Source organism: Urtica dioica, chromosome 2, assembly GCF_054948205.1.
Source record: "Urtica dioica subsp. dioica isolate 48M chromosome 2, U.dioica_male_clone48M_v1_H2, whole genome shotgun sequence".
Lineage (NCBI taxonomy): Eukaryota > Viridiplantae > Streptophyta > Magnoliopsida > Rosales > Urticaceae > Urtica > Urtica dioica.
In genome coordinates, this window is record NC_142757.1 from 28,572,186 (window position 1) to 28,586,571 (window position 14,386).

Below are 14,386 nucleotides of genomic sequence, written 5' to 3' on the forward strand. Positions count from 1 at the left end.
TTCCAAAACTTTACAGTATTGATTTATATAATCTAGGAGTGGAATTTAACTGTACTTCCTTGTCTCAAAAATTATTAATTTGTTCCCTAGAGCCTAATATATATATAGTAAAGTGCGTTGTACTTTAATTCGGTGTAGTGTGATCCGTACGTAACCGTGAGGTCCTCACGGTTACGTACGGATCACACTACACCGAATTAAAGTACAACGCACTTTACTATATATATATTAGGCTCTAGGGAACAAATTAATTCGACTTTGAGTTGTATACCTCACGGTGAGGTATACAACTCAAAGTCGAATTAATGAGGTCCAGTTCCTCGAAAGGAACAACACGATTCAATTTCGGGAAAGGTAACCAAAATCAGATATTATAGGATCTCGTGCTCTTTTGTCTTATTGAAAGTTTAAAATACGGACGGCTGCGACGGCATCTTTATATCAAAATAAAAAAGCTCTTGCTAAATATCGATATACTATTGTTATTTATTTTTATTTTTTAACTAAAATAAATTACACTTTTATAATGATAGCTGAGTTATGTTTAAAATTAATATTACATGCACAATTGCATTTAAATTTTCATTTATACATACGATATTTTTATTTTTTGGCATATATAAATGACAAAAAAAATTTGTGCACATGGATATACAATTTTCATTGTAGATACTTCTTTGTTTTTTGTTTTTTTTTCCTTTATATATATATATATATATATATATTTGTTTATATATATAAAAATACATATATCTATGTATATTTATTAGATACGTTGGTATATATGATATACATTTTAAAAAATAAATATACAACATATTTATAGTTATATTGTTTTATAAGATAATAATCGGTATATCCGTCGGTAAGCAATACATCAACGATATACCTATTAACATATATATATATATATATATTAATTATTATTATTATTATTTTTAGGATTATTTTATTTTTTCTTTATTTCCATTTTTGGTGTATTATGGTTATATATACTCACACCATTGTATTTCTTTTCTATGCAATTCATTATTCAAATTTTCTCTTTTTCTCTGAATCCCTAAATCATCATAGTGTCAGAGCCATCTTCTCCACTCATGGCTTTTGTTAATTGATTGAAGAAAGTTAATCCCTACATTTTTCTGGCGAGTCGAGCTACGTTTTTCGTCCGTATCGTTTGTATTTTCGTCACCTTTTCTTGATTTGTGGATGTCGTAATTGTTTGAGTGATTGTCATGTTCGTCGTTTTGGTGCTGTTTGGATGCGTTGTTGATTTCGTTTTTGGATTTCGATTTGGGGGTTTCTTTCTGTCTGTTTGGATTTCGTCTTTGGAGTGTTTGGATTTGTGTTTTTTGATATGGCGGATCGTAGAGATGATTCTCTTCAGGCGATTGGTGTTCAACTGGATGGAAAAAATTACTCATATTAATGGAGTTACGTTATGAGGAATTTTTTGCGTGGAAAATCGATGTGGAGTTACGTTACCCGGTCGATCGGTGCTCAATTGGCGAAGTACGAGACTGCGAAAGAGGTCTGGGGGCATCTGCAGAGACTCTATACTCAGTCTATTTTCCCAAACAGTATTAGTTGGAGATGGATATTCGTGCGCTTCGGTAAAACGGTTTGAGTATTCAAGAGTTCTGAGTTCTATTCTGCCATGTCCTCGTTGTGGGATCAGTTGGCATTGACTGAGTCGGCTGAATTGAAGGCAGTGGCGGCTTACATCTCTGGGCGTGAAGAGCAGCGATTGGTTCAATTCCTGATGGCCCTTCGTGACGACTTTGAGGGATTGCTGGTGCAATTCTTCACCGCATTCATCTTCCTTCTGTCGATTCTGTGGTCAATGAGCTGCTGACCGAAGAGGTTCGTCTCAAGTCCAAGATTGACAAGGAGAGTCCATCACCCGTGATGCCTGCTGTCATTGCTGCCTCGTACCGTTCTCCTACTGGTAGTACGTCCAGGTCATCAATCCCTCTGGATAAATGTGTCTTCTGTAAAGAGAAGGGACATTGGAAGGCTCAGAGTCCGAAGTTAGGTAGGGACAGAGCACAACAGCATCAACAGAAGCAGCAACAACGCCCACCCCAGCCTCAGTCTCGGCCGACGTCTTCATGGGCACCCCACCCGACAACTCCATGGGCACGTCGTGCACCAGCTCTGTGGGCACCTCGTCCGACACCTCCGTGTGCACCTCCGCCCACCAACGACGTTGCTGCCCCATCTGTGGACCCGTACATGTTTGAGCAGTTCTAGTAGTTCCTTGCCTCTCAGCCTCATTCCATGTCAGCTTCTTCCTCTAAAGATTTGTCCTCATCGTCGGTCCCAGGTATACAATCCTCTATTTGGATAATTGATTTGGGTGCCTCCAATCATATGTCCCCTTATTTTTCATATTTTGTGTCTTTGTCCCCTCACTCGTCCATACTCATTATTACTGTTGATGGCACCCCTATGCCATCAAAGGGTTCTGGTTCTGTTGTTATATCTCATATTTTCATTCCTGATGTTTACTATATTCATAATCTTACTTTAAATCTTGTGTATATTAGTCACTTGACCGATTCTGGTTTCGTAGTCACTTTTTCTTCTTCATCTTATTGTGTTCAGGATCCGCGATCTCAGATGGTGATTGGGACAGGCCGTAAGCAGATGTGACTTTATGTCTTGGATGAACTTAAAGTAACGGATGTGGCTGCCTCTAGTGTGGATTTATCTTGTTTTCGTTTGAGTCATTCGTCCTCTAACTTTTATTTGTGGTATTCTCGTTTGGGTCATGTTTCAGCATCTCCTTTGTGTTTTATTTTTGTTTCTACGGGAGTTTTAGGAAATTTGAACTCCCAAGATATATCTGATTACAGTAGTTGTAAACTTGCAAAATTTTCATCTTTACCTTTTCATAAAAGTGTTTCGTCATCTCTTGCTCTGTTTGATCTTGTGCATTCTGATGTGTGGGGACCTGCTCCCGTGTCTACTAAGGGTGGTTCTAGATACTACGTTTCATTTGTTGATGATTTCACTCGTTACACTTGGGTTTATTTAATGAGGCGTAGATCTACTTTTTTTAGCATTTATCGTGATTTTAGAGCTCTCGTAAAAACACAATATTCTGCTGTCATTAAATGCTTTCGTTGTGATTTATGGGTGAATATATTTCTAACGATTTTTTCTAGGTACTTCCTCCCAATGGGGCCATCCGTCAAACCTCATGTACTGACACACCTCAACAAAAAGGTGTAGTTGAAAAGTTGTTTGGAAATGTCCCTGATTATGCTTTTTTGCGTGTTTTTTTGTTCCACTTGTTTCGTGCTTCGACCTCACGTCAAGCACAATAAATTATCTCCTAAGTCTGCTTTGTGTCTCTTTTTGGGATATGGTGTTGGTCAAAAGGGATATCGTTGTTTTGATTCGAATAGTAAGAAATTGTATGTCTCTCGTCATGTTGTGTTTTTAGAGCATATTCATTTCTTCATTGTTCCCGCTAGTTCTCATAACATGACTCAGAATGATCTTATTTTCATTGATCCTTTTGATATTGACACACTGATACTTTGGTTTCTGAGACACACATGCCTCCGAGCCCTTCTGCTACGACTGCTAAGCCATTACTTGAGATTGCGGATCATCCTCCTCTGCGTCAGTCCACTCGTCCTCGTAAATCCACTAAACTTCCCGATTTTTCCTGTTCTTCATACTCTACCTCTTTTGTTTCCTTTCTCGTGTCTCTTCACTCTTTGTCTGAGCCTTTGTCCTATAGAGAGGCTGTTGTTGACCCTCTTTGGTAGACTGTTATGGCTGAGGGACTTACTGTTAGGAATATTGCCCACTAGAAGATGATGATTACTAAATAAGATAAGAAGTTACTTTATTAGATCATATGATTAGTGAGTTGAGGTCTGATAACATTCAGAATCAATAACAACTATCATCCATAGTCTCCGTATCAAACTGAATCGCGTGCTGGGCATCCGAGATCGGGCGGTGAACTAAAACTTGGTCGATGACTGATATGTGCCTGGAAAGCCTTATCTAAAGTCATATATGTGGAACACACGTGAAGGTTGATCACTTGGTGAGAGCATTCTGCACTTGTGGTAAGTGTACGACCCGGACAGACTTTGCATGAAGATGTGTCCTTTAAAGACCATTACGACACACTAGTCAGGGTCATAGTGATGGTCACAATGACGCTTGATCTTAATCCTGAAGTGATTATGGACTTCTAGGTCGTGTTATCGGGTTCTTTGATTCATCACGTTAAAGGCCAACGAAGGTTGAATAAATGGATGTTTTGGGAACTCGGGACATGATTGTAGAATAAAGTGATTTACAGATACGGAATTCAGCCTTCTTGAAAGAAGGTTAATGTTCTCTCACCTAAAGGTTGATTCCAGAACCGATTGATTGTGCACACTTCCAAGGTTGAATAAATGGATGTTTTGGGAACTCGGGACATGATTATAGAAGAAAGTGGTTTACAGATACGGAATTCAGCCTTCCTGAAAGAATGTTAATGTTCTCTCACCTAAGGGTTAATTCCATAACCGATTAATTGTGCACACTTCCAAAGTTTGCTTACATTCGGTTGAATCTTTCACTAGGGAAGCAACGATGCTTAGGGTTTATATGTAACGAGAAATGTATAACAGAACAAATTGACCTATCTCGATACGGACAGAATTTGGAGGGTCATGATCATGTACTGACTAAATCAGTGGACACTCGTTACGATGAGTAAATATAATTCTATTATTAAAGGAGAGTTCAATCTTAGCTTACACGGTGGAGTATTGACTAAGATTAGACGAATCGATCGAAAAAGATAAATGACTTTTTTCATCTTTTTTATTGGATTTGTTAAGCTTCTACTACTAGGTCCATCGTCCCCGATTCGGCTTCGATAAAGGCGGATAAGAATGTTAATATAATAGTATGTATTATTATTATAATCTCACTTGCTGTAATAGTGATTGACAGCATTAAATTCCAAAAAAGGTATTTTGAAAATTAAATAAATATTTATAGTAAAGCTGTTTATTTATTGCTAAATAAAATAAATAAAGTTATTATTTATTGGTTGACAAGTAAATAAGTGTTTAGTGGGCTTAAATCTATTGGGCCTTGAAAAACAAAAAAAATCGCATACACCCCTACGGTGTTGGATGTCTTTTTGCACTGGTGTGGTAACCAGTATTTTTTCTGTTTTTCTGTTCCTAAAATAAAGGAGAATAAATAAGAGATATATTTTCCTATATTCTCTCTTAATATTTAGGCTAAATATTAGGAGGATATTTAGAAGAATGTAATTTCCTAGATTTTCTCAACAGAAAATATTTTATACTGTTGTATAAAATAAAATCCTAGATATTGATATGATGGATGAGAGGAAAAATAGGATTCAATTAGTGAGATCCAAGGGCTGAGATTTAATCCACTAGTGTGAACACAATAAAAAGGAAATAATATTTTTTAGAATATTCTGAATTATTCTATAAAGATACCTTTAAACTGCTATGAATAGATGGCTGATGTGAAGCAAAATTAAACTTAGTCAAACAGCTAAAAACGCCCACACCTTCTCCCTTGTAGCGTGAGCTTCTTGCTTCTTCTTCCCCTCGGAATTGCTTCAATTCCATTCTTAGAAATAAGAGAGAAAGATCGGAACACCCCGTTTCTAGTTCTAGTGAGATATAACGAAGCCCACTCTTTTGTCTTATCTTCCTCGAAGATTAGGTTTCGAAAGACTTTGGTGTCATCACATATCGAGTCCTTGAAGGAGGAGTTCCAAATCTGATCGTGTGGAGGCTTGTACGTTAAAGACAAAGACTTATTGTGAAAGATTTCGGTTCGTAAGCCAAAAACTGTAAGTTTTATTAAACTCGTCTTTTATCTGATATGGTTGCTTGATGAAGTTTCTTATGATTAATTAATTAAGTAATCTAGATCTTGCTTAATAACCATGTTAATAATTAGCTCTTGTGAGCGTAATTATTCTTTTCCGCATTTAATTGGTTATTTAAGGTGCATTAATCACCAACACTTACCGCTCTACATCAAACTCACAGTTGGGACTTCGTACCGTTGCCGTCAGGAAAGCGGGCCATCGGTTCTCATTGGGTCTATAAGATCAAGACCAAATCAGATGGGTCCATGGAGCGATACAAAGCCCGTCTTGTTGCGAAAGGCTATTCTCAGGAGTATGGTATGGATTATGAAGAGACTTTTGCACCAGTCCCAAAGATGACGACGATCCGCTCTCTGATCGTTGTGGCTTCCGTATATCGTTAACAAATATCTTAGATGGATGTGAAGAATGCATTCTCGTATGGTGATCTTCACGAGGAGGTCTACATGACACCCCCTCATGGTATCGCGCATCAGCTCGGTCATGTGTGCAAGCTGCTCAAAGCTCTTTATGGTCTCAAACAAGCTCCCTGAGCTTGGTTTGAGAAGTTCTCCACTGTGATCACATCCCTTGGTTTCATTCCTAGTCAACACGATAACGCTTTGTTCGTCAAGCATACAAGTACATGTCGTATCCTCTTGTCTTTGTATGTTGATGACATGATTATTACCGACGATGATTATAATAGGATTGAATCGTTGAAGTCTGACTTGGCTCGGTGCTTTGCTATGAAAGATCTGGGTTCGTTGTGTTACTTTGTGGGTATAGAGGTGGCTTTTTCTCCGAAGGGCTACCTTTTATCTCAATCAAAGTATATATCAGATCTCTTTGAGTGCGCTCGTCTCACTGACAACAGGATCGTTGATACTCCTCTTGAAACCAATGATCGCTACTCTCCATCTGGCGGGTCTCCTCTGCGCGATCTCAGTCTATACCGCACGGTGGTTGGAAGTTTGGTTTATCTCACGGTTACTCGTCCTGATATTGCGCATGCTATTCATATTGTCAGTCATTTTGTAACTGCTCCTACCACAGTTCATAGGGTTGCCGTTCTGCGCATTCTAACGTATCTTCATGGTACTCAGTTTTAGAGTCTATTGTTTCCCTCCTCGTCTTCATTAGAGTCGTGCGCTTACTCTGATGCCGATTGGGCTGGTGATCTTACGGATCGCAAGTCCACCACTGGATTCTGTCCTTGGAGATTCACTCATCTCTTGGAAGAGCAAGAAGCAGGATGTTATTTCTCGCTCTTCCACTGAAGCTGAGTATCGCGCTATGGCTGCGACAACATGTGAGATTGTTTGGTTATGTTGGTTACTTGATGATCCGAGTGTCACTCTTCATCATCTTACACCGTTAAACTGTGATAATCAGAGTTCCATTTAGATTGATCATAACTCGGAGTTTCATGAGCGAACAAAACATATTCAGATTGATTGTCGTTACACCCGCTATCATCTACAGCTTGGTACGATCACATTGCCATATGTTCCCTCTTCTCTTCAGATTGCCGATTTATTCACGAAGGCTCACTCCACTTCGCGTTTCCGCTTCTTAATTGACAAACTCTCACAACGCTTATTGTTGTAGCATCATGAGTTTGAGGGGGATATTAGCATATATATATATATATATATATATATATATATTAGTCATTATTATTATTATATTTAGGATTATTTCCCTTTTTGTTGTATTAGGGTTATATATACCCAGACTATTGTATTTCTTTTCTATGCAATTCATTATTCAGACTTCCTATTTTTTTCCGAATCCCTAAATCTTCAATACCAATAGATTATCGATACGGTATGTATATTTTTATAAGATACCAATCGATATATCAATCGGTAGTTGATATATCAGTAAAATCAGAACTTCGGTATCGATATCGATACTTTATTATTCATTGGTCTTATTTTCAGTCAACACAAAAAAAACACTAAGGCAATGTAAAAGCAATTTCAGTGTTTAACAAGTCGTCCAACTTTAACTTTGACACATCATTACAATAATGACATTTAATTTGATTCTATTTTTATCCCACATCATGTAGTTTCTAATTTTTAAGAAAAGAGAAAATGATGAATATATATAAATATAAATATATATTTTGTGTTTAAGTAAAATATCGAATTTAACATTTGGTTTTCAAAAATGTACAGTTTGTACCTTCTGTTTAATTAAAATGACAAAATCATACACTAAAATAGATAATTGTGCCATATATCTTCTTTTTATTGACTTTACATGAATATTGACTATCTGATATTTATATATAAAAATCATTTTACCCTTATTCATTCGCGCATTATAGTTCCATATATAATTTTTTTTAAACAACTCATAATCATCCGTTTTGAATTCGATCTAAATCAAAATAGATTAATAAAATTCATATATCTCAAATTGCAACTTTGATTCTTGGATTTCATGCTGGAATTAGTGATTTGATGATTTTTGAATGTCGATTTTTATCGTTTGCTCTGTATATGTTCTTCACGATATTTCAGATTTATGAGATCGTTGCATTTTTATTTATTTATTTTACAATAAATTACAGATATAAGACGTAAATGAATAAGGGTAAAATGAAGTTCACATATAAATATCAGAATCAAAATTAGTAAAAAATCAATAAAAAAATATTTATGACGCAATTATTTATTTTATGGTATAATTTCATTTAAACACAAAGTAGTCCATCAAGGTTTCCAATGACTCATTGTCAAAGTAGACTGGTTGCAAATTATTCTCCATTATTATCCTAAAACAATTAATCTAGTTAGACTTAGATATACGTACTCCATGTGGCTAATCTTTTCATTCATACTTTTCGTTATTTGACGGCTCAATATAACACTTTCATTATCTTTAATGCTTTTGTATTGTTTTGCATAACCTGGTCACTCTTGATCAACTATTATGCCTAGTAGTTGTTGTGGTTTTTTTATACAACTCTGTTTGTTAAAAATAACAACAATTCCTTCCTTAAAAAAAAATGCAACAACAACAATAATAACAGTAGTAATAATAAGAAGGAAGTCTGAGTTTTTTTTTTATTATTTTTTTATACAACAATAGGCATCACTGAGTAAAAGAATAACATAAAAAAAATTTGATTATATGTTTTTTTTATAAGAATATGAAGAAAAAAAAATTATTTGACGCATGTCTAATCAAATTATCAATTAAAAACGAATTGTGTTAGTAAATATGCGTTATACAACAAAAATTGGAACTAGGCATCTCCAACCATTACCCCTTATCCTAAAACCTCAAAAATTTGATGATAAGGGTGCTGTTCTCCAATGTAAACTCTTATCTTTATCTTTATAATTTTTTAGATATTATATATTAGTCCTTAATATTTATTATTATTGTATTTTCATATAAAATATTAAAACATACACTACATAGAATCATTATGTAATTAAAACTAAGTTAAACACACCTAATAATAATTAAATAAAAGTTACAATTTAATAAAAAAAATTACACAAATATTAATAAGGCATACACTACTACTCGGTCGACCTATTTCCGTAATTCTCCCATATATGACCAATTAATGCATTTTTGGTAATTTTGGAAGTTCGGGGTCCGATTTGCCAGATTATTAGTCAATTTTTATTTTCACTTAGTATACTTGTATCTTGTATTTAATTTAAATATCAATGTGATGTAATTTTTTTTAATTTGAGTGTAGTCTAATTTATTTGTACTCTTCAAGATAATTTGTGTTTTTTTATTCATACACTAGCAATAATATCTATTAAAATACTATACTGGATCTAATTAAAATATTTTATATTTTTATTATTTTTTGTGAAATGGGATAGTTTTTAACAAGTTTTATAAGTAATGGATCTAATATATAATTTATCATAAATTTTTGAGGATCCAAATAATTGAGGGTATACTATTTGGATCCTAAAAAATTTAAGGATTTGAGGTTCGAGGGTAGACTTGGAATAGTATGAGGGCACCTCAAATTCGAGGATATGATGATAAGGGGCCTTGATTTGAGATGCTCTAACACCTTATCACCGAAAAACTCCAAAAGACATGTCAATATGAAATCTGTGATATTCTCTCAACTATCATTGTTTTTATTATTTTTAGGGAACTTGCTATGCTTAAAACACCAGGTAAAATATATATATATATGAAATTTGTGATATTCTCTCAACTATCATTGTTTTTATTATTTTTAGGGAACTTGCTATATGCATTCAGAGGTGCAAAGGTGTTTTTTTTTTTTTTTTTTTTTTTTTTTTTTTTTTTTTTTTTTTTAGGAATAAGCTCCTAAAGTATGCTTTTGAGGAAGAAAAAAATCATTGTAGAAATTACTTAATTTATTTAATAGTTTTTTTTTTCATTTATGATGATTTAAAAACCAAACATAAGGACAAATGCAATGTCAGAAAGAAAAAAAATGACTATATAAATCGTGCAACTGATGCAATATTTTTACAAAAAATTGACTACGTAAACCACCTAAAGTATAAGAATTGTAAATTAGCCAACCTTTAGTAAATATTTTGTAAATAGCCAAATTGCATACGTGGCAACCTATTAACTACTTTTTATACATATTTGGCTGAATTAAATAAGTCTTTTACTAATCCGTTAATAAGTTAACTTGCTATTTACAAAAAATTAACCAAATGTGGACTATATCTCAATTCACTATAACCGTGTGGTTATATAACTTAATAACCCATATTTTTATTCCATGCGGCGAATTCTTATCTATATCTTTCTACGTGGAAAACCGCATTTTTAATATATACTAGTCTTACGCCATGCACCCCCCCCACCCCCCCCCCCCCCCCCCCCCCCCCCGCGTATGGCACATTAGCATAGTTACAATAGCCCCCCCCCCCCGTACATTAGCATAGTTACAATAGCCCCCCCCCCCCCCGTATGGCACATTAGCATAGTTACTATTGTATAAGAAATATATATTAAATGCTAGAAAATAATATAGAAAACATAGTATTAGGTTTGAGAAAATTAAATTATTTTAAATATTATATTTGAGTGATAAAATTAAATCAGTAATAATTTAACATTTATAACTAAATTGATTCTAAGGAAAGAGATAGCATTATACATTTATACTTATACTCTCCTACGAATAAAAAAAAGTAAATGATAAAAAACATATACAATCCTCTAAAATGAAAAATCTACGTTTTGTTATAAAATGCTCTAAATCAGTAATACGTATTTTTTTTATATTAAAATAATTTATTAATAAATTTACAGTTTTTAAATAAACTTAGTCGTTAGTAATAAAAAAATGCGATTTTTTAATATAATTCATAAATATAATTATCATACAATGTATTGTAAATAAATCAATTTATCAAGTTGTAATATTTTTCGTAGTTATTAATAATAATTTATTCAATTAATTAAATATAAGTTTTATTCTACAGTAATTAATAAAAAATGAAGATTTTAAAATTTAAGTGTACATTTATAAAATTTTTAATCTAATATCTAAATACATGTTTTTGTGTGGCACGTGGCATTCATTCATATAAAATGATCCATGATAGCTTAAAAAAAACCATTCTTAAAAAAAATTGATTAAAAAAACTCATAAAGGCGCTTGTCACACTCTCAAAGAGCTTCCACTATTTATATTTAGTAATAGATTTATTTATTTTTCCTTCATGAGAAAAAAAAAAAAAATCCTTCAACATATGGTATGGAGCTGCAACTATTTTTGTATCTTTGTGAGGTTTTCCACGTGTTTTATTGATGCTTATCATTTCACATTTTACAATCCACACCGTAAAAGAAAAAATGCAAGGGAAATATGTGACACGTGTCACTTTACAGTCCATTCCCTACGCTTTTTATAGCATGTATAGCATGTATAGATTGTTGTCGTGTTTAGTTTCCCGAGGTCCGAATTATCGCTCACACTCATCAAGTAAAAACATCAACTGCTAATGAAAAACTACTAATAAAACAAACAAAAATAGCTACTAGAGACTTTGACCAAGAACAAATGACCGACAAAATTTTCAAGTAAAAATGAGATTCAATAACAAATTAAGTATCATGAGTCCATGACGTACGTACCTGAATCCTTTCAAACTCGTCGGACCACACAGAGCGACCGTCAAGGCTATCAGAAGTAAAAAACGCCTCCGGCGAGCGCTCAAGGACGCCGTATTTGCGACAGAAGGGGAGCCAATGGGCAGCGAACTTGGCGGCCTCGAAGAACGCGAAGAGAGTGAGAGAGGAGCCTCCGTCGTCGGAGACGTAGACGGAGAGCTTCTCCGGCGGATAGTCGTAAGCCATGGCAGCGAGGGCTGTGTCGGCTACTCCGGCCGGCGGTTCCTTCAAGGGGTCAGCGGTGCACACGAACACGTCCATCGCCGGGCGATCGTCCCCGGCCGCGGTCTTTAGAAGATCCGGCGATTCAGAGCGGCGGAGGGGTCGCAGCCGGAAAGCCTGCGTTGTAGTCCACATGAAGGCGAGTACGAGGTCGGCGGCGAAGAGGAGGAGAGAGATGAGGGTCGTTAGGGTTTCAGTTTTGGGTATTATTAGGGTTTTGAAATGGCGGTAGAATAGGGTTAGAAGGGCGAGTGCGTAGGCGGCGGAGAAGACGCGGTTTGAGTGGCTTAGGCGGGAGAGCTTCGCCGTGTGGAGTGGTTGAGCTCTGCTGGTGCTCCGTCTCAGAGCCTCCATGTATTTGGTGCGGTTATTTTTTTTTTTATATTATTTTTTGGGTTGAATTGAAGAATATTGCCGATGACTTTGCTACTGCTACTAATATGTGGCCTTGGGTGGGACTGTTTTAGATAAGCTTATTTAAAGTAAGAAATTTCCTTCTAACTTTTTTTATTTTTTATTTTTTATTTTTTATTATTATGTCACAAATAGGACCAACTCAAGTCAGAGAGTTTTATTTTTTCTAATCTACTATTGTATCAATCACTAGAACAAATAGAGGCATCTGGTGCGATGATTGTCACACTTAACCAAAAGTCGCACCTAATAGTTTATTAGGTGCGACTTTTGGTGCGACGATGTCGCACTTAAAAGTCCGTCGCTATAGGTATTAGGTGCGACATATTGCATCTAAAGTGTCCATATTAGGTGCGAAACTATCCGGTGCGACATATCGCATCTAATGCCCAATCTAGTTTGCTGCCAAAATTCTTGAAATTGATTGGTGATTTCATATCAGGTGCGACATGTCGCACCGATTAATCTTCAGACCATTATATTCGGTGCGATATGTCCTACCAAATATGTTATTTTAATTAATTTTTTTTTACAAATTTATATATTAGAAAATTAAATCAAAATTAATCTATAATTAAATAAAAATTAATTAACAAAATTATAAATTAGAAATAATATTATGAAAAATAGAATTCCGAATTAAACATACAAATCCAGTCTAATAAAAACGAAAAAATCAATTCCCAATTTTTTTCTTATACAACTTATCGATAGAAGAATTCCCTCTACCAAATAAGTTGGCAGAACTTCGGGAATCGCTTCCCCGTCCTTGTCCGCCGTTGCATGACGCGCTGCCGCTCGTTCCGCCGCTTCCGTAAGGACGGTCTCGCAAGAAATCCATAGAACCAGGCGTAGAACCCGACGTAGAACCTAGCGTCTGCTAATCTGTGCCACTTGGTTGCGGTGCAGACGGAGGTTGAGGAATTGTGGGAGGCTGGTTGTGCATCTGGGACTAGGTGAGGAAGGCGATCTGTTGTCGCATGAAAATGAACAACGATTAAAAACTACGGGCGGTTCGATCCAAGGCTGGACCAAATGATCGCGCCCAAGCCAAAAAATGTGAACTCGAAGGCCGAGTTGCACCCTCCAGAACTAAGGTGTGTATTGGAGGGTGTGACCGTGTCAAGTGTTGGCTGCCTACGTACCCGTGATTCGGGATCAGGTCAGAACGTAGTTCAATGTTAGTGTGGTGGCTATCTTGGACTCGGAGGTTGAGAACTTGAGGCTTTAAAGAAGGACCCGGCTTGTAGCTTCTAATGAAGACTTTAGAGAGGTCGCTTGACTCGTGGCTCAGAGCTCTAACTCAAGGGTCAAGAAGCTAGGGCGCGGCTAGCACATTGTGAAGACTTGGGTCGCAGAAGTGGAACGCGCTCCCTCTCGTTGAGGGGGGTTCTCGGATTTCTGAGCCAAGCCGGGAGAGGAGGTGAGAACTCTTGGAATGTCACAAGAGAGTCGTGAGGGAGAAGAGAGAATTCTCAAAAAGAGGTTTTTTTTTAGAGGATTCAAAGTCCCCCTCAAGTGAAGAGGGTGGGTGGTATTTATAGAGGTTAGAGGAGGCCATGGGCTGGCGTGCGCGCGGGTGGCGTCCTCGGCCAGGGCGCGGGACGCGCGAGGCGTGATGCCTGGCTAGGCGCAGGGCACGCGCGGGTGTGAGGTCTTGCCGGGCGCAGGGCACGCAGGGGCCTGGAGCCCGGTCGGGAGTGTGATCGA

General features: G+C 36.2%; 1 protein-coding gene across 1 annotated transcript in view; it reads right to left on the reverse strand.

Moving 5' to 3' along the window:
• LOC149404255 (cellulose synthase-like protein G3) overlaps positions 1–12,791 on the reverse strand; it is a 34,285-nt gene extending 21,494 nt beyond the window's left edge. The window contains exon 1 of the mRNA XM_089602687.1: positions 12,005–12,791. Coding sequence (XP_089458813.1) covers positions 12,005–12,616 — 612 coding nt within the window. The 5' untranslated portion in view covers positions 12,617–12,791. The remainder of the gene's footprint in view (positions 1–12,004) is intronic.
• Between the last annotated feature and the right edge of the window lie 1,595 nt (positions 12,792–14,386).